General features: G+C 35.1%; 2 protein-coding genes and 1 non-coding gene across 5 annotated transcripts; 1 reads left to right on the top strand and 2 right to left on the bottom strand.

Annotated features, from left to right (window-relative positions):
• Positions 1-5,697: 5,697 nt before the first annotated feature.
• Positions 5,698-20,030, bottom strand: LOC106952648 (tumor protein D54-like). 3 transcript variants are annotated; one of them, XM_015040890.1, is made up of 9 exons: positions 19,781-20,026; positions 18,795-18,910; positions 18,564-18,712; positions 17,901-17,948; positions 16,117-16,218; positions 13,650-13,676; positions 13,389-13,424; positions 13,258-13,306; positions 12,771-13,171 (listed from the first exon to the last, which is right to left on the bottom strand). In XM_015040890.1, exons 1-9 carry the CDS (start codon positions 19,791-19,793, stop codon positions 13,094-13,096), a joined length of 618 nt encoding a protein of 205 aa, XP_014896376.1. In that variant the 5' UTR covers positions 19,794-20,026; the 3' UTR covers positions 12,771-13,093. The 3 variants fall into 3 exon arrangements, with proteins under 3 accessions (XP_014896393.1, XP_014896376.1, XP_014896384.1); XM_015040898.1 differs by lacking the exon at positions 13,650-13,676 and having other exon boundaries at positions 19,781-20,027; XM_015040907.1 differs by lacking the exons at positions 12,771-13,171; positions 13,258-13,306; positions 13,389-13,424; positions 13,650-13,676 and adding an exon at positions 5,698-6,404 and having other exon boundaries at positions 19,781-20,030.
• On the bottom strand, positions 9,135-11,459 carry ppdpfa (pancreatic progenitor cell differentiation and proliferation factor a). Its single transcript, XM_015040919.1, has 5 exons — positions 11,315-11,459; positions 10,653-10,735; positions 10,498-10,575; positions 10,314-10,407; positions 9,135-9,503 (listed from the first exon to the last, which is right to left on the bottom strand). The coding sequence occupies exons 2-5, from the start codon at positions 10,705-10,707 to the stop codon at positions 9,374-9,376; spliced, it is 357 nt and encodes a 118-aa protein (XP_014896405.1). The 5' UTR covers positions 10,708-10,735; positions 11,315-11,459; the 3' UTR covers positions 9,135-9,373.
• Positions 11,837-11,908, top strand: trnae-cuc (transfer RNA glutamic acid (anticodon CUC)). The gene has a single exon. It is a non-coding gene; the product is annotated as a tRNA-Glu (tRNA).
• Positions 20,031-21,106: the final 1,076 nt, after the last annotated feature.

Genomic DNA, 21,106 nt, shown 5'->3' with positions numbered 1-21,106 from the left:
GCCATTTTGTTTTACAAGAGTGTTTTACGGTTTCTATTTATTTTTGATGTTGGATTTGGGTCAACTCTATGATGGAGGCCAATATTTTTTTCTTTATTGTGAGAATAAAGTCATACAACTACAAAACTGAAATAATACGAGAATAATGCCACAATATTATCTGAATAAATTTGTAATTTTAGGAGAATGAAGTGCTAACAGATAAATTTCTGAAGAAAACCAATACACACAATACATTTATAACAAAATTTCCACCTTTCAGATCTAGGGCTTAAAAAATCAGGACATTATAAAAATGATCTGAGTCAAATCTAACTTTGTCTATAAAAATACACAACAGACTCCATATTATATGTGCCATTACTTATTAAAAACTGAAGTAAAACCATATATGGAGGAACTAAGCACACCATTTGTCGTAAGGACGTTGTTCTTTGGTTTGCAAATATAAGTCAAGCTACCTAAAACATTAGTTACGCTGACCCCAAAGCACTAAACATTAGTTCTACTAAAGCTCGTTTTTTCCTTCAATTCCTGTTATTTCCTTCAGTAGTTCTTGGTGCAGCGCCCCCCACAGGTGAGGAGGGGAACAGCCTTTTTAATTAGTTTGGATAGTTTGGCACAGTGCAGTGTGAAGGCAAACTGCAACAACTAAAAATGTAACAAATGTTGCAGTTTTTGTCCTTAATTGAACCAAATGTACCGGACTGTCTGGTGCCGTTTATAAATAGGAGTTTGCATAGAGGCCCTCAAAACCCAGCTTTTATTTTGATATTCCATTTCTGCTTATCGGGAAGCCATTTTCCATATTAACTAAATATTTAGCTTGGATTTAAATATTTTCTTATAGGCTAAGTATTTAGCCTATAAGAAAATATTTGACTAAATATTTATCTATTAGCTAAGTATTTTGCTTATAGCTATAAGCTAAATATTTAACTTCTGAATTAAATACTTAGTTTGGAACTCTGACATTTATAAATGTATGAATAAAATGGTGGAAATATGACTGAAAAATTACAAAATTTACTGTTAGTCTTTTTACAGTGTAACTTTACTGTAAAAAAACAGCCTCAGTTTTCCAGTTAAGCTTCATTTTTATCTAATTAATGACAATGTGGGATCTGTTGTGTGCTTTTCTACACAGTTTAGGTTTAAATATCGATCTGATCTGATCATTTTTACCGTCTTCAGCTCTGAATCTTTTCCGATAAAATCAGCTCGCCGCCTCCTCTGGTATTTTTGCGACACCTCTCAGGACGTAACCGCAGACGAGCGCTCACACGTCTTCCACGTCCTGTTTGTTAGCGTAGCAGAACCTCTGCTCCCCTCCACCTGCAGCTCAGCGCCAGGCTGAGGCCCGTCCGTCCAAACCAAACCCCTGCCTGCAGATCGGCTCCCGTGCCCTCCGACCCCCCGCTGAGCAAACACGTTTAGCTGTGTGCTGAAGTTACTGTGACCAACAGCGAAAAAACTTGTCGTCATGTTGTTGTTTTGTTATATTTCCCTACGACGCCCAATGATTTTTTGCTCTTTGTATTGACTTGACAATGTAATCTATTGGTGTTGACTAAAATGCCCTGGTAGCTTGTGGATTGCTAAAGTGGTCAGATAAATGTACTGTATAGCTGTACAAAGAGTGATAAAAGATGTTTTGAACCTTTTCTTTTTCTGTGGGTACAGCACTGTTAAAAAAATCAAAGTGGTTTTAGCCCTTGCCTGTTTTAACTTATCATTTTGTGATGGTCTGTATAACTTCTATTGTTATTTATATTATTTGAGTTGTTGCCTCTCCTGCACTGGTAAGAGACTGTAGCTCTGTGCAGGGGTTCGTACTGTAAACCTGTGTGAAGCTTTGTATTTTCCCTCTCTGGTTTTGGACTCAGTGAAAGTGTGATGTTTACATGTACAGTTTTTGAGAATATTTTGCGTTTTTTGTTTGTTTTTTGCATCTTATTCTTTCCCCCCCTCTCGCCCGCTCCTCTCATCTATCCTCCCCTCGCCCTGATCTGTGTTCATTCGCTTAGAGAGTTTTTGCTTTCTGTTGTTTCACTGCATCGTGACCTCTCCGACGACTCGGTCACGCGGTCAGAGTGAGCCGTGCACGACGGCGCTGTGGTGGCTTCCAGCATTTAAAATGGTAATATTTAAGAGAAAAAAAAAACACAAGGGGGAGCTTCACAACTTCTCAAAGTGGACCAGCAAAGATTTATAAAGGATTAAGATGACTTTAACAGTTTTAAACCCTGTGGTGGCCTAAACAGTGAGCAGAGAACGGTGGGATGTCGGTACATTTATTATTCTACTATAAGTGCTCGTATTGACTTAGTATCCTGGCGTGTTGTCGGGGAAAACTCCTCGTCCTTAATCCGACTGGTGCCCTGAAAGGTTCACTTTGACCTGTTGTAACATCTCCTGGTAACATGAAAGCCATTCCCCTCTTCTGGCCTTTAAAGGGGAACCCATAAACCTCAGGAAATACTGATTCTCCGACTTTAGTTTTATCCACTACTTTCTTCTAAAGTGAGATTTAAGTCTCTAAACTTAAAAAAAAAAACATTAACATTTATATGAGATGTCTATTGTTTTGTACATTTATCATTGTGATTTAAAGGTGGAGCTTTTTCCAGTACCTGTGACTTAATATTTTGGGTTTTACTTTTTGAGTGTTTATTGGTATTGATATTTATTAATATATGTGAAACTACAAAAAGGAAAAAAAAAGACAAAAGAAAAGGTTGAACCTTTTTTTCATTGGTATGTTTCATGCAAAACCGTCCAGGTGAGATTTTCTCTGCCTCTTACATATCACTAACGAGGGACCTGTGTTCGTTTGGAAATAGCGCTTTTTTTCAGTGTTGCATCAACGCTATGAAAAACTAAAAACAAAAAAAATGGATAAAAGTTAAAAACAGTGAGAAAAAAAAACAGGAAGCAAAACAGTGGTTTGCCAACTGCAGAGCTGCGAAGCTCTCCTCTTCTCCTGAGATGTCAGTAATTGAATAAAACAGTGCGATGAGCTATCAAACTGAGATTAGTCTGGTTTTTATTTTCTCCTTTTGTCTGCAAATATGTCTGAGGTTTTACCGATGTCATCTACTGTCTAATGTATTCCTGTGCTTCCTACACTAGAGGGCAGCAGAGAGTCAAAAATCAACTGACTAGCTGCAGGAAACACACCAGCCTAATGTTCTTTATAAGACGATTTATCGGTAAGTGGTAATTAAAGCCTGATTAGATACACGAGTAAAATAAAGACGACAGAAACAGTTTGACTCTCTAAAGTCTGAACGCTTATTAAGGCCATTATAGAAGAAAAAGAAAGTACATTTTGACCAAAACGCTCAGAAATTTTGATTTATGATATATCAAAGAGATTTATATCATAAATCTTCTTGAACAAACAAGGAAATGTCATGCACTCCGAAAGTCAAAAATTTGATTTTTTTTTTATTAATTTCTGAAATTCTGTTGAGAAAAATTGGAAATTTCTTAGTTGAAAATTTGTGAGAAAAAACATTTTAAAATTTTAGATAATCTCAGAAATTTTCTAGAAAAAGCAAAAAACTTTGAGTTTGAAAAGTCAAAATTTGTGAGAAAAAAATCAGAGAAGTGTAGACTAGCCTCAGGAGATTTTAAAAAATAAAGAAATTTCCAAGCTGCAAAAAAATAAAAAAAAAATCCATATACATTTTTCAACTAATCTCTGAAATTTTTTGAGAAAAATTGGAAATGTTTGAGTTTGATAGGTTTTAATTTTTTTAGGAAAACCAAGGAAATTTATGAATTTGAAATGTCAAAAATTTGAGAATTAAACCCAGAAACCTTTTTAGGCTTTTTTTTTTTTTAAGAAATAAGGAAATTTCTGAGCTCCAAAACTGTAAAACTCAGAAATTTTCAGGTTGATTTCAGGAATTTTCTCTAAAAAATGTTAAAATTTCCACACTCCAAAAGTCAAACATTTGATATAAAACACTGAGAAGTTTTTAGATTAATCTGAGAAATTTTCTAGTTTAAAAAGTAAAAAGTTTTAGACTTTTGATGCACTGAAAATTTCCAAAAGTTGAACATTTGTGACTTTTGAAGCTCAGAAATTTCCTTGTTTTTTCTGGAACATTTCTGAAATGGAGTTAAAGGAAGAAGAACTCGTTGCGTTTTGGGTCGTTCTGTTTTAGTGATCCATTTTCCTCCGGGACGGAGTGAGTTCATGTGACCCGTTTATAGTTTCTGACAGGAGTATTTGTCATGGCGGTTTCATCTGGGTCAGCTCGCGCCTGGCAGGATTCTCAGCTGGTTCTGCAAACAGAGCTTCGTGTGAAATGGACATCGTGTTTCCCCAGAACCGGGCCAAGACACTGACCTCATTGCTGCATGTGAACACTGTTTATTTACTTTAGCTCAGTTTTTTTGTCCACCAGTTATTATAATTAAGAGAACAAAGAGAGAAATTTCTGTTGGACTTTTTAAATTAGAGAAAAATTATTTTTACAATTTTGAAAATAAAAATTATTGATCCTGCAACATGTTAATTTGAAACAAAAATTTAATTCTTTACAAAATTCACTGCACATTCAGCTAGAACATCTTTGTCTAGAGTCGTTATCTACAATAACTGAAGAACTTGAACCAACATGAATTACAATGACATTTAATTTCCATTTTTAAGCAATGAAGTATTTTTGAATGGAATTAAATTGAATACTTTTATAGTATTAAATCATATAAACACATGCAGAAGTAGAGCTTCTGTCCTAAATAAAGAAATTAACTAGGGCTGCAACAAAAGATTATTTTAGTTACCAATCAGTTATACTGACGATTAATCGATTAAAGAAATTTGGTATATTCTGCTGATTTTTTGTTTTTTTGTTTCAGTATTTCTTACACATTACGAATACATTAATAGATGCAAAATAACAAATAATTAAATTCCTTCTACATGATAAGATAACCATTATGGGCTAAAATTCAACAACATAACATTCCTTTAGTATTTTTTTATATTTTGAATTGAAAATATTTATCCTTTTTGTACAATTTTGTCTTGTTTATCTAAGGATGTTGTTCTTTTGGCAAATTTCTTTTTTTTTTGTCTGGATTTTCTAGTTAACAATTAATTGATTACTAAATTAGTAGACCTTTTTTTTAAAAAATAGATTGATCACGATTAATCGTGATTAATCATTCCAGTCCTGAAATGAACGAGCCTAAAATGAAGGGGAAACACCTTTAATCATGTTTATTGATCAACTTTGAGCATTTTTTTGGGCAGCACGTTTCAGTGTTTACAGCTCAGCTGTCAACCGAAAACAAAATGGATTCCCTGGACTCATCTGAGCGACCTTTCACCCAGACCCTGGACGCCTTTTGGGATACAAACAGAATTAAAGTGCTTTTATCTCAGTTATTAGTTACATTATTTATGACAAAACTGATGAGGATTTTAGTTCCTGCATGAAAGTTTTATTTTCAGTATTTTAACGTTTTCTAGATCGATTTTGACTTGTTGATTCCAAAATGTTTATTCTTTATTCATCAGTAGAATGATTTCTAAACAACATTTAGCAAATTATGAGATGTTTCAAGGGGAAATTTTTGAGAGCATAAGATATTTTTAATAAAAACCCAAACAAATCAAGTGGATCGTTGTTTTTCTGACAGAAGAAATACGGAACAAAAGAAACCAAAGAGAGTAGATCTGGTTTTACGCAGAAACTATTTATTTATGTTTTATGTTGTTATATTTAGTGAGAAGTTTTAGTAAAAGATTTGACCACAACTGGCCTTTAATAGGACGTTCCTGGTGTTGTTGGGGCTCGAAATAAAAATGAGTTTTAAGATGTGACAAAAACTCAAGAAAAAAACCCTTTAAACTGCAGATGAATTAAACATCTTTTGCAAACACTTATTTTTTTGGGAAATGAGCCTCAGCTAAATTCTCTAAAACTGCTGCAGATGTTGGTGTTGAAACGTGTTTTTGTTGCATTTAAGACCAGAGAAGTTGGCCAACAGACGGGAACACAAATAGAAAACACAAACATGCTGCGGCGATAAACTGATGCCAGCATGCAGCTTTTTCTGTGGACACAGAAAGTCCCTGAGTGGCTCGTGGGCCCAGCGGGTCCATCCGTCCGGCTCGTGTTGCTGAACAAATATAACCCTAAAACAGGACGACACTTTAGACCCGGAACAGGAACGAACCTTTTCACCTGAGCTTAAAATATACAATAAGTCACTGAGTCCGGTAAAGTCTGCATGTCTCTTTCCTCTCATCTTATCTGTGTGTTTGGACCCCGGATGTCGGGCCGGGCCGGGTCGGGTCGGGTACCTTTGGCCCAGATTCTTCTAGAGCCAACTGAAGGGCAGATGCAGTCTGAGCTGCAGGAAGCAGGCAAGAGCTGTTCCAGCAAATAAAGCAGAATAGAGAAATTATAATTTATAACTAAAAACAAAAGATATGATTGAACTAAACGTAGATAGAGAACAAGATGAGGAGAAAATTCACATCAAAAACAATTACATTTTTGTTCTCCATAAGTTTAATATTTATGAGAAAAAAATTACATTTTCTACAAAAACAAGGAAATTTCTGAGCTTGTAAAGTCAAAAATTTGCAAGAAAAAGTTAAGATATTTTTGGATTTATATCAGAAATTTTCTTGAATTTGCTTTTGTTTTTTGGAGATTTAGTTTAGAAAGTTTTAAAAAATGACTTTTGATAATATCAGTTTGAAATGAGTTTGGAAAGTTGAAAATTTTCTACTTTTCAAACTCTTAAATTCCCTAATTTTTCTAGAAAATTTCGACATTTCTGAGTTCTTTCTCACAGATATTTCAGACTCAGAAGTTTCCAAGTGTTTTCTAGAAAATTTCTGAGATTAATTTAAGGTTTTCTGAGTTTTTTCTCACAAATATTCAACATTTTCAAAAAATTTCTGAGATTAATTTAAAAACTGACATAGGAGTACTCTGTATTTAAATGAAAAGTAAAACGTTAAAACTGTCAGAGAAAGAACGATTACACTGCAAAAATGCAAAATCTTACCAAATATTTTGGTCCAGTTTCTAGTGCAAATATATTTGAAATAAACAAAACTATCTTGCAGACAAATTAGTTGTAAGTTAGTTTCCTCTTATTTCAAGTGTACTAAGATATTTGCTGTAGAAACTCAACCAAAACTACTTGATCAAATTTTGTGTTTTTGCAGTGTGGCAGCAGTAGGAAGGTTTCACAGACACCTTAAAGCCAGACGTAGCTTCTATGGAGAGAAAAATATCTGAGCGAGAACAAAAAGTTGTCAGTTGAAAAAAACAGAAAATAATGCAAATTGGAGAGTAGTAAAAGAAGAAAGTGAGAGAAAGTGATCAGTTTTAGTAACTTTCCTTCTTTCCTCCATCTCTCTGTGACTTTTAGCATTATGAACAACATTTTATAACCTAAATCAGCTGCAAACATCTCCACATCTCCGTCCCTGATCCGTCTGCTAATCTTCCATTAATTAACTAAACTTCACAGGCGCTGGATTTTATTTAGGGCTGTCAGGGTAAATGTGCATCTCACTTTGAAGTTTTTTTTATTCTTAAAAAGCATTTCTCTCCCTGTTTTATCCCAGAACGCTGTCTGATCCGGTTCCAGAGCCAGAGTGCTGTTTGCATTTCATGTTTGAACAGAAAAGTAATCTTCCAGCAGGACTTTGGTCGGTCTATTCTTAGTTATCAATGTTCATTTTGGCAAGATGTTCACTGTTTGTTGTAATTCTCAGAATAGCACGTACTGAGAATCAATGATTTCATTGATTTCTTTCTGCTGCCAATATGGCAAGATTTCTGAGTTTTCAATGTTGCACAACTCTAAGTTGTAGATAAGAAGACCCTATGACTCAAAACGTGCTGTTTTTCATGCAACTTAATCTTTATGTAAAGTTTTCATATCACTGAATATTGTGATGGCAATAGTGAAAATAAACAAAAATCAAATTATGGTTGTTAAATAAGGGGTTTGTTTTGACACTGTTTGGATTTTTAAGTAAAGTTTAAGCTCTAAATTATTCATACCGGCTAAAATTTTAACCAAACTAAGACCTGCTTTTTTCTTTCTAATGAGACGTGCATCTCACAAAAAATAATAGAACAATGTAAAGCTAACTTACAAGTAACCTTTCAGCAATAGGAGCTTGTTTTAAGTCATTATAGTCCCTTAATATTGATCAAAAAGTACAAGTTCTACTGGCAAATTATTTCACTGATAACTTGGGAAAAATGTTTTGTTATTGAAGTGAAACAATCTTCCTGTGGAACTAGAACTTGGTTGCTAGGTGACGAGCTGGGCTTTGCTGGGGTTGCTAGGTAACGGCGCACTGCCCGGCCACCTATCGTGAAATAATCTGCCAGTGGAATTAAAACTTTTTCATCAATATTAAGAAGTTATTTACTCAAAATAGTCCCATGTCTCGTTGAAAAGTTTAAGTTTTACTAAAAAGTTCTTTAATATTGATGATAAAGTACTAGGCCAACTGGCAGCTTATTTCACTTATAACCAGACGTTTTTCCAATGTTTTAAGTTAAATAATGTCCCAGTGGGAATAATGCTTTTTCATCAGTATTAAGGAACTAGTTACAAACTTCTATATATTGCTGAAAAGTTATTTGTAAGTTATTTTTGTCTTATTTCAAGACAAAACAAATTTGTCTTGAATTTTTTTGTCTGGAAACCAGACAAATACTTACTACAGTTTTCTGTTTTGCAGTGTGTGTATTGACCACTTTGTATAATTAACAACAATAAAGGACGTAAAGACATCTGGGTGCAGGAAGCACCTTGTTATTTGGTTTAAATTAATCTCCCTGACCTTTCCTCTCCATGACGTCTTCCTCAAGCTGCTGACCCACATTAAAGCTAAACTGAGACGTTGCATAAACTGCATTACTGCTTGAATTAATCGTTTCTAATCATGTCAGCGTCATAAACAGATTAAGTCCATTGTTGAGTCACCTGTGTTCTTTCTAGGTTATATAAGCCAAAGCTTTGAATGTGACGTTTACTGAAAACATTAAGTTATTGTTAATGTTTTATATATATCTGTTAACCTTTTATATAAAGGTTAACAGATAAAAAAAAGTGGTGGACAAAAAAAGCGGTGTTTAGAATATAGTTTTATTATCAGTTGTAATTTATTACAACATATGCATAAAAAATGTTTTTACATACGAGCTTTTTATTACTTTTGGTCAATATATAAACATACTATATACAGGCAAAAAGGATGAGGAAACCCCATCAACACGACCACCATCGTTACATCTCCATTGCTGGACTATGTGAGCGGTGGCGAGTGGATGGTGAGGAAGGTGCAGAGGAGGAGGAGGGTTGAGGACTAGGAGGAAGTTGGTGGGGGGGACATAGGTTCATGTTTTCCACCGTCGCTGCTTTCGCTGAGTTGTCTGGTCCGAATCATTTCCTTGGCGATGCAGGTCACCTGTCCGTTGGCTAAGGTGTAACCGTTCCTGCAACACAAACCAGCCTTTAGTTTACCATCAGACAGCATAAATGCCCCCACCCTGCAAAAACACAAAGTCTTACCAAGTATTTTGGGTCTATTTCTAGTACAAATATCCTAGTACATTTGAAATAAGACAAAACTAGTTTACAAGCAAGATATAGGAGCTTGTTCTAAGTAAATAATTTCTTAATATTGATGGAAACGTGCTAGTTCCACTAGCAGATTATTTCACTTATAACATGAGGAGAAATGTCTTGTAAGTGGCCCTAGTATTTTTTTTAATCAATATTAAGGAATTATTTATTCAAATTTCCAAATTCAAAATTCAAAAATACTTTACTGATCCCAAAGGGATCTTAAATGTTGTTGTAACTCATATTAATTCAAATTCTTTGAAAAGTTGATGTAGAAAACATAATATTGATGAAAAAGTATCAGTTCCAATGCCAGACTTTGCTACTTATTTCATGATCCACGGCAGGGCACTGCACCGTTACCTAGCAACCCCAGCCAAGCCCAGCCCGTCACCTAGCAACCCACCTAGCAACCCAGTTCTATTTCCACTGGCAGATTATTTCACTTATACAAGATATTCTCCCATGTTATAAATGAGATAATCTGGCAGTGGAACCAGTACTTTTTCATCGATATTAAGGTTTTATTTACTGAAAACAAGCTCCTATTTTCTTGCTCAAAAGTTACTTGTTACTTTCATCTGATTTCAATCATTGTAGTGGAAAGTAGACCAAAAATATTTGGTGAGATTTTATGTTTTTTGCAGTGTAAGGTGGTTACATCTGCATAAGTCACTCACTTTTGATTTTCAGATCCGTTTTGCATAGCGAGCTGGTTCTGCTTTGCAAAGAAGAACGAAGTCCACCAGTGACCGGAGTCTTGCCTTGGAAGAGCTACGAAGAACGAATGTTTATTTTTAATTCAGATGTGATTCATTAAGACGCCATTTTGAATACGTTTCAACAATTTGCTGCTTTCCATACCTGGATGGTGTGGAATAACCTCCCCAGTGTACTCGGCGCTCCCACAAGAGCTGCTACTGGAGTTGGATCCGAGACGTCCTTTTGGAAAGAAATGGTAACGTTTAATTTTTGTAGACTTATCCAAAGATACAAAGCATTATATACGCATTACTTACTTCTATAGTAGTCATGTGTGGCGACGAGGGAACCACTTGATGGAATTGATGCCATTTTCTCCGACTTTAAATGGGAAAATAACCTAAAGAGGAAAACAGACACGTCAGACTCAACCATTTAATTTCCATCTTGGAGCCTGTTCAGTAACACTCTTGACCCAGTTATGTTCACAGAGTTATAAAACAGTAACAGGTTGCTCTGAGTGTCAGGTTTCCCCAAACTCAAATTACAGGAATGTATGGGAGAACGTGCCCATGTGTACAGCAGGCTGGTGTGCATGCACTGGCTGCATGACACACTGGCTGTATTCAGACCCAACTTCCAAAGTCATAAAAGAAATATAAATCCTTATTTTCTACCATTGTTAATTGAAAAATGTTTATTATTGTGCAGAGACCAGAACCGCTTCAAGGCTCTGTCTGAACAGCAGATGGCTTATAGGGATTTCACTGACCGATGCCAACACTGCATGGCCTATAAGCACAGCAAATGACGCACAATCTAAAAGTAAATAATGTACATTTTGCTACAATTCTTTACATTTATTTATTCAGGGTTAATTACTAAGGTGAACAATTGAGATTCTTTTTCATGCAAAACAGTTTTAAAAAAACACACACACACAAAGAAAATGTACTCTAGAATAATTATTTTAACTTACCTTTAGAGTGGGTGGATGATGCTTGCACCTGGTGCGGATGGCTTGCAGTAGAAGAGGGGGTAGATGCAAGCTAACTATGGACCATTTGTGGACGAACAACCTGTCTGGACCGCTGTGGATCACTGCACTGCTGTGGTCGCATAGCCTGCCCCACGAACCGCTTTTATAGCAGCAGGCGCGTTCGTCCTCGGCTCATGGGCGGGGCTTGAGTGGGAAACTTGAGGATGGAAACGTGTTACCCTGTGGTCCGTCCGTGACACGCATAAGGTGGTCACGGTGACACCAGTGCGCTTAGGGAGATTACACAGGCTTTACTTAAAACCCGATGGCAACCAGTGCAGGACTTATCCTTATCTGTTTGTCAGAACTAGAAAAGTAGTCATGCACAGAAATGGGCACCGGCTGAGGCATAAATGCCTTAACACAGGTTCTCAAAAAGAAAATAACTCCTATCATTATCAGAATGCCAACACAAAGTTGTCTAAGTTCCATATTTAATGTGTATCAGCCTTATGACGTATATCCCTGGTGGTCTAGTGGTTAGGATTCGGCGCTCTCACCGCCGCGGCCCGGGTTCGATTCCCGGTCAGGGAACTTAATTTTGTACTTCTAGAATAGATTAAACTTTATTAATCCCAGAGGGAATATTTATTCATTGACAAACTACTCCATTCAAAGTATTAGCAAATACAGGTATAATCAGGCAGATATGAATTTAAATACATATACAGAAGTGTTAAATTATAAGCAAGTTAAATATGACCTAAATATAAAATAAATAAAATAAGCAAATTAGAATTTCTTTTACATTCTGTTACTGAGCCCTTAAAAGGCTGTTGCACAGATAAATGATCCGAATGACCTTATTTCATATATAATTTTCTATTTATAATGAATGAAAATAAGTTTCTCCGTTTTTAAGACCTGGGACATGTCAATACTTTTACATTTAAAATTTCCATATTGTTTATTTAAGCTTCAGGAACTGTAGAAAAAGTAAAGAGCACTTGTAAACTGACCTAAATAAAAACAAAATATATAAGATAAAAACGAATTATCTAGCGCCACCCAACGGTATATATGGGATATGTCACTTATGACGTTTTTCAACTATGTACATTTATTTAATCATATAAATCATTACTGTTAAAAACTATTTAAAATATAATAAATATTTTTAAAAATATTGATATTACTGTGCATAGATGTATTTAGTTATGTTAAAGTTAAAAATTAAATAAAACAAGGCACATGAAATAAGCCACCTAATATTTGATTTTTCACTTTTAAACAATTGTATTACAATTATTAATAAGTTTATTTACAAATTATAAAACAAAAGAAGCTCCAATTCTTGTCAAATTATATATAAAATATACAGGTTCTTTATTTCAATGCTACTTTAGCTATTTTTATGTCCATTTCCAAAATTCATAGAAGTCAACAAACAAAGCCATTGAATGTATCCTAAAGCCTTTACTTGAAAAATCTGACATTACAAAAATACCTCGTAGTACAGCTGATTTCAGAATATGGAGATACAAGCATGTCAAAAACAACCAGCATATTAAAATGAACAGATTTCATCATGTTATGAAACATTCAAAGGTTTAAATACATCTTAATTATTTACTTACACAACTAGTATTGTACATTCAATTTCTTAATCTGCATCAACAAAGAAACTGGAAAAAACAGACATACATATTGATGAGGGAGATGATTCACATTTTTTTGAACTTTGAGAAATTTTTGTGATTTGCATAAAATCGATTCAGCTCAGGTTTGGTTGCGTGAGGATCTTCTTTCAAATCCAGATGCCTCTTCACTGTTTGACACGCCGCCAGTCACTTTATCCTTTTAATTCAGAAATAATTGATCATAACTTAAGCAATATAAATCATATATTGTATTTTTTATGTTTGTTTAACATTAACACTCACCTTCATACTGCCAACAAGTTCTTCAATAGACTTGAATGTGGATGAATGCCTAAAAATAAATATTAACAATTAAACACCCCATTAAGGACGTTGAATACCAACTTGTTTTTAAATATATTGTGATGTTTTACCTCATAGATGGCACACTAATAGGGTGGTTCAGGGTCCTGAGTGGAAAAAAAAGATACAATTATAAAATGAGGGTAAATTGTAAATTTTAAGGAGGAAAACTGCTTTTCTTTTGCACAATGCTTTGAATGATCACATATTTAAGTTTAAACTGAGCAGAATATAACAAATATGATCCAAAAGCATTATGGGCAGTTACAAACTAAGTAACATCTTTATTTACTTCCTTCCTAAAATGAAGACGTTTGAAGCTCAGATCTTACCGTGGCGGGTTTGGAAGAGGCAAGGCTCTGTTGAGTTTGCAGCATAAATGAGAAAAGAAAATGCAAAACAATGTTGTTATTGGATTACAGTTTGAATATTCTTTAAAAACGATAAGGTGATGCTCCAACTGCAAGGTTGCAATGAGGTTAATCTCTGCATTAACCTCATTGCAACCTCATTGCAGAGGTAAAATAAATAAAAATATAATAAAAAATGTCCCATTTAATATCCAATTAAAAAATACTTTATTGATCCCAAAGGGAAATTAAATAATTAACATTTGACAACAACAAATGAATACTTCTGTGTATCTCACGATGTCATTAAGATCCAACTTGACCAACTTGACATGTTTGTGGTTCTTTATTGAAAACAGACTCAGTGGTTTCCCACTAAATGTGAAGCTGACGTGTCCAAACCAAATCCAGAACCAAATTAACGTCACAAGATGTTCATTTTAATGCTTTGTTAATTTTTTTTTGAAATTCTCAAACTTAGTAATTCATTGTCCTAATATTATTATTCTATTTCAGAGGTGGGTAGAGTACTCCAACATTGTAGAGTAGCACTACCTGAACATGTTTCTAGTAAATTATACTCAATCAGTGTAAAAAAAAAAGTCTACTCAAGTTCTGAGTAACTGAACAAAATCATTTAAAATTTAAAAATTGCAAAATTAGACAGACTAAAATATAAACTTAAGCAGATATTTTAGTATTTTAAAGATGAAAAAACAATAAATCATATAAGTAAAAGAAAAAAATCAGTTTCCTTCAATATAAAACTTTAACAGCAGGTGTGAGTCAGTCTGGTGAATCTTTCATTAAAACATGTTTGTTTTTCATTCAGTGGGTAGAAATCCAGAAATTTTACTCAAGTAAGATTAGAAATACTTAATAAAATCACTCAAGTAAAAGCAAAAAGTACAGCACAGTAGAAATACTCCTAAAAGTTACTCAAGGAAATCTAATTGAGTAAATGTAACTAGTTACTACCCAACTTCACTCTATTCTGGTAATACGACTTTACTCTAGTATTATTTCAACATTATTCTGATTTTTGTGATTAATTTAGTCTGTTTTTGGGTATTTGTTTTTCCTCCTTACACTTAGTTTAACTTCTACATTATTATTTTTGTTGCGACCCAAAGTGGGCTACTGCCAGACCGGTGCCAGAAGGGACAGCCTGTCAGCCTGACCTCAGATTGACCTTTGGCGGACTGAACTGAGGAAACCTGAGCAAAGGTTTTGCTGTAGCTCAGTGGAAAGAAAAGGTAATTAGACGGTTTGACTCCATCTTCCTCCATCAATTTATATTTGTAGAGCTGAAATGTCTGATTGTAGCTGTAGTTTGGTGCTGGATTGTGAAGCATTTTAGTTCCCAAATTTCTCAGTCTTAGAACAGCAAACTTTTTCTTTAGACTTCAGAGAGACTGAAACTCCAGATAAATTTGAGGTTTTATTAGATGATAGCATTTTAAAAGTTAATTTTCTAGTTATAATATTGTAGTCGTTAGCAGTAGTAGTAGTGTCTAATCAATTGATCAGGCTCAAAATCTGGGTGTAGTGATGGACTCAGACCTGAACCTTCAGAGTCACATAAAGACAGTTATAAAGTCGGCCTTCCATTACCTGAAGAACATTTCCAGGCTTAGAGGACTAATGTTTCAGCAAGATCTAAAGAAACTTATTGATTACTGCAACACAGGTCTGCCTAACAAATTAACCTGATCCAAACGCTGCTGCTGGTGTTCTGACTAAAACCAGGAAGTTGGAGCACATCACCCAGTCCTAAAGTCCTTACACTCAGAACAGACTATAAAATACCGTTGGTTTATAAATCACTTAATGGTTTAGCACCACGATACATTACAGATCTGCTGTTGTCATAGCAACCTTCCCGACCTCTCAGGCCTTCTGGTTCTACTGTGCATCCCCAGAACCAGAACCAAACATGGAGAAGCAGCATTCAGCTTCTATGTGCCACAAATCTGGAACAAACTTCCAGAAAACTGTGAAACAGCCAAAACACTGAGCCTAAAAACCCTCCTATTTAGAGTTGATTTAAAACCATTTATCAACATATTTGATGTGTGTTAATGGTTTTAATGATGGGAATTAACATGTAATGTTTGTTGCTTGTTTAATTGGTTACTGTGTGATGTTTTTATGGTTTAAAGCACTTTGAACTACCTTGTTGCTGAAATGTACAAATAAACTATTAATTCATTCATCCCTGTTACTAATGTGTAAAAAACCAGTTTAAAATAAATAAACAAAGGACGCTCAGCCTGACAGGGTCAAGTAAAGCCTGGCAGCCTGCCAGGCTTATAATACACTGGGAGTAACACCTTGTAAAATGATATATTTCAGCATTTGTTTGAAAACTGCATGACTATTTATAACTAAACTACTTATTGAAATGTTTCCCTCCATTTTCATGCGACCCAAATAAAAGTGGGCTGACCTCATCTGCGCCAGCCTTCTGGTGATGGCCACGCCCACGTTGGACAGAGCAGCAGATGTCACCTGGCTGGCTTGAGACAGGCCGTCTCGTGTCCTCACGTATCTGCACATAATACATTAAATCAGTCAGTGTGATAAAACAAAGGTCTGTAGGTTTCTGAATGTTTAACAGCAGCAACCAGTAAACACAGAAGGCAAACACTGTAAACAAACAAAAATGTTTTAATGTGGTAAAAGTACCACATGAACATTTTAACTTCAGTAAAACCACGTACTTGCTTTTAAAAATACTTAAAGTATTGAACATAGAAGTACTTGTTGAATGTATTCGCCTAATAAAACAGTCTAGAAATATCATCAAGTGTGACCATATGTATATTTTCTTGAATACATCAATGCTGCCGTGACGTTTTAATGATCAATGCTGCAGCTAATGCATGTTTCTGTTGTGTTTACAATCTGTGACAGTTTTCACTTGATTCTGTGCCTCAGAAATTCAGAGTTAAATGCCATTAAGCATAATAAGAAAGGAATAACTATTCCTCTGAACATTTTTATTTATAACAGAGTAAAACCAATGTGTTATTTTAACTGCAATGAAAACAGTCAAGTTGATCATTTTCACTGACATTTCAACTCCAGTTTGCCATCAACTCCACAGTTGGAAAATACTGTATATTCATTCTTAATGGGTCAGTAATGACTAATATTTTAATTTCCTGGAACCATTTTCAAAAATTGGACCCATTTTTTGAAGCAGTTAAGTCGGTTAAGTCATTAATTACTTTAACTCAAATAACGCAATGTGACATGAATGAAACTCCACATATTTCTGTGAACAAATTACAAAAATATAGTGGAGTTGAAAGAATAGATAATTAATGTAAAATGAAGTGGAGTAAAAGTAAAAAGAAACTCAATTAAATCTACTTAAAACGGCAGTATGTAACATTTATAATGTATATTTTTGACATACTTGTTGAAACTGTTGTGTCTCTTAACATACTGCCTTCTCCCAGTGATATCTAGAAACGACCAATCAGAGCCAGGAGGCGGGTCTTAGCACTGTCAATCATGTCTGTGTGCTGTGTGCAGCAGAGTCTGTTCTCAGTGCTAAGGTTAGTTAGCACCGGTGTCGGTGGATAAACAGTTTTCCTGTAACGGTAAGTAGCTTCTCCACCATTAGCACATTTAGCAGCGCGTTCAGAAGGTTGGTTGACAGCACTGAGACCCTCCTACTGGCTCTGATTGGTGAGAAAGTGGAGTGGAGGAGCTTGATTTTTCCACAGATTATCTGCCTCATACCGTCATAACCTGGTGATAGTTTTGACAAATATGTAAAAAAACATTTTTTTATAAAAGTTATGTACTCCAGCTTTAAGTAAAGCGTAGATATAGTAAAATTTTATTCAAGTACAATAACAAAGTACTTGTACTCTGCTACATCCCACCGCTAGATACAAAAGCAACTCGTAAACAACAATAAGCTTCATGTGCGTCAGCTGTCCATCTGCCTGCAGCAGATCCTTCCTCCTCTGTTTAATACAAACACTTGAGGCTCGTCATGGTGTGACTTTGTAAAGCCGCTGCCTCTTCTGCTAAGTCAGGCTGTGGGGCTATTATCAGGGCACCAATCCTATTTGACCCGTAAAATCCCATCAGACGGTTCTTAGAAGTGATCCCTCTTGAGGAAGCATGCACAGAAATAAACGCCAAAGAGATCCAGTTGTTTTAAAAAGTGAATATATTTCTGGGGATGATTAAATCGTGATTCTATGGACTCACACGCTGGAGTTGCTGATGTCCTCCAGAGTGGCAGAGGCTGTGAGGTATCTGAAACGACAGGACATGCAGAGGTCGGCAGATTAGCGTGCTGACTTAAGAGGGCAGCCATGATCATTGCCAGGTTGCCTCTTCTGGTTATGTAACCACAGCTGCGTTTCCATCGTCCATAAAATTGCACAATCTGACATTTTGATAATAGTTTTGCTTAATGGAAACGTGGCAACGCTGATTTTTTTGGTACGTTTTGGTGCTGGAATGAGGTGGTTTTTGAGCCGTATCAAAATTGGTTTATTTTGCAAAACTGAAATTTTGCATCATGAAACACATGAACAAGAACCGGATGATGGTACAGGCGCAAGCCATGAAGAAGAACAACAGGAAGGGATTGGAGGATGATTGAGCTGCATGATTTTTAACGACTTACACCATGAGCAAACTTATTCACATCTTATTTTTAACATGCGTCTGATTTTAATTGTGAAATTGTGTTTTTCCAGCAACATTTTGCGTACGTTTGTAATGGAAATTCAGCGTCTGCCATGATAAAACAATGCATAATAAAACTGGCTCTATGGTACATCCACACCTTAAATTACCAAAACCATCAGTGAAAGTTAATATAAATCTTTGATTCTGTGTTTGTGAAAGGGTGGGTGAACGTACGGAGCTGAGGTCTGGACTTCCTGCCAACCTTTTGAGAGATTCTGCTTCACGTTACTGAGTGGACTCATCCCCAGCTGCCTCCTGATGTCTGCCGCATACTTCTCTTTTGCCAAAAGGACTTGCCTCAACGTCTGAATCTCATCCTCCGTCTATGCAGGAGGAAAGAACAATAAATTCAGGAGGGAACTCTTTTTTTCTTTCCTTGCTTGCCTCTGAATTGAATTGCATTACCTTTGTAAGCTCAAAACGCAGAGTGTCCCAGTCATCCTCCCTTAGATTTGTGTGTGAACATCCATTACCTGTAATTCTTGTGGAGAAGTTCAGCGATGAAGACGTCCCGTTAAAAACTTAAGAGACAGAGGAAATATCAAATTAGACTGATGTGAATGGCAAATCAGGAAGGAAAAGTGAAGAATATAGATTAAGATTTAGCTGTAATCAGTTCAAAATTACAATGTTTTAAGAATTAGTATTTATATCTTAATTAAATGTGAAGGAGGGGTTTGAGATGATAAAAAGTTACTGATCTATCAGAGATATATTAGTGATTAGTTAGAGTAATAGTCAGTAAAAGACAGTCAAATCAGTTAAATCTTATAATAATTTTCTTTTTTAAAAATAACTACCATAGATGCATTGCTGCATGGAAAAATTAAGCTTTTGCTATTCAGAAATTAAAACTGAAGATGCCGTGTATAAAAATAGAAAACGACACAAAAGGGGGAAACAAAATCATTCTTCTAAATATTATTTCAGACTAATTCGAAAAAAAAAATCTGTTTAAATAAAATAATATATAAATAATTATACCATCGTTCTTCCTAAAGTGTTTGTCTGTAATTTAAAGGATATTTCTATCCTAAAGACACCTAAACTACTTTCTTTAATCAAGAATTCACATTTGGGACAATGATTTCGACTCGTAGTTGTAATTTTATCAGTAAATATAGATTTATAGGAACGTTGCATGTTATTATTCACTGTAGTGTTGTTACATGTCGGAGCTGCTATCCTCGGTGCTGAACTCACTTTCTGCTCACCAGCTAACAGGCTAGCCGGCTAAAGGCTAACCTGTTGCGTGCAACGCTAACGTCAGCATAAAGTCACCAAAACTAGCAAACGACTAAAAAAAACTCGTCATTAACCCTCTAAAATCAACCAAAAGCAGACACATAATAAAAATGCAGTACCGTATGATCAATACGAGTTGGTCTTACCTTGTCGGCTCATCGCTGCTTTGTTCACTTCGAAGTGTTTTAATAAGCTAACTGCTGCCAAATGTCTCCATCGGGTTAGCTGAGCTCAGAGAATAGCAGGGGGCAGTCTGATCACTCAGGCTATTATTGGTTTCACTCTCTCTCACACTCGGTAATCTCAGTAATTGACAACGGCAGGATGTAAAGAGATCACTATAAACTCATGCCAGCTTCAGGCATCTCTGTTTGATTTCACCATTTCGTCCCTACACATACGTAATGTGAACACACTGGCATCATTTAAACTCTTTAAAATATAAATGGTTATCAAATAGATATTTAATCATAAAAAAGACAACATTTGACTATCTTTTGCTTCACTTTATTTTGGGGGGCATATTTGACATATATTTGTCAGTAGTGATACAGTCTTTACTTGTTTTTAATTTTTCTGGAAAACTGCAGAAAATAAACTGCTCAATGCTGAACTAAAACGAAACAGGACTGAAAATATTTTTGTTTACAACATCTCTCTTATTTATGTTGTACCTTTATTATTATGACAACACTGCCTTGTGTATTAGTGTTATTTATGCACAAATGCCTCAATGAAAACACAAAAAAAGCGATTATTTCACAACAAACATGATGTCATCAAATGGACTTTAGAAGACAAAGGCTATAGAAAAAGCAATCCAATCACTTAAACATATTCGTATTGTCGAGAAAAGTCGAGCTCATCCCACTTCCCCATGCTGGAGATTTTAGTTTAATAATAATAAATAAAGTTATCTTTAAAACTGATTACACAGGTGACATCAAGACCCAACAGTAGAGTCAGACTGTAATAAAATTAATCTGGTTGTGTGTGTTGTTATTGTGACCTGCAAACTTTGCTTTAATTCTACTTTTTTCTATTTAATCATAAAAAATCATAATCAGACAGAAAGAGAGTCATGGAACAGGAAGAACAGGTTTCCTGAAGAAAGAGGAAGTTTCCAGCCTGCAGTGAATAAAAATAGTTCAGATTGCTCACTTCGGAGCATTAAAGATTTAAAGAATAAAATCTAAACATTTTGAGTAATTGGATAAAACCCAGAGTAAAATACTTAAATTAATAATGATAACTTATAATTAAACCAATAATTAGTATTGGTTTAACCGGTGGTTGATGTTGGTTTGATTATAAGTATATTTAACACTTACTCTTGTACTTATGGAAGTACTTACTGGTGAAACAAGTAACTGTAACTTTGGTATCAAATGATTGGAATAATGGATTATTCTTGGTTTCTTTTAAGAAATGTCTGTAATAACTCACCCCAGTTATATCAAAGCCCAGATTAT

Source organism: Poecilia latipinna, unplaced genomic scaffold (assembly GCF_001443285.1).
Source record: "Poecilia latipinna isolate Pla-1442-1.1 unplaced genomic scaffold, P_latipinna-1.0 Scaffold31, whole genome shotgun sequence".
Lineage (NCBI taxonomy): Eukaryota > Metazoa > Chordata > Actinopteri > Cyprinodontiformes > Poeciliidae > Poecilia > Poecilia latipinna.
The sequence above is the reverse complement of the archived record's forward strand: the minus strand, read 5'-3'. Positions and strand labels throughout refer to the sequence as shown.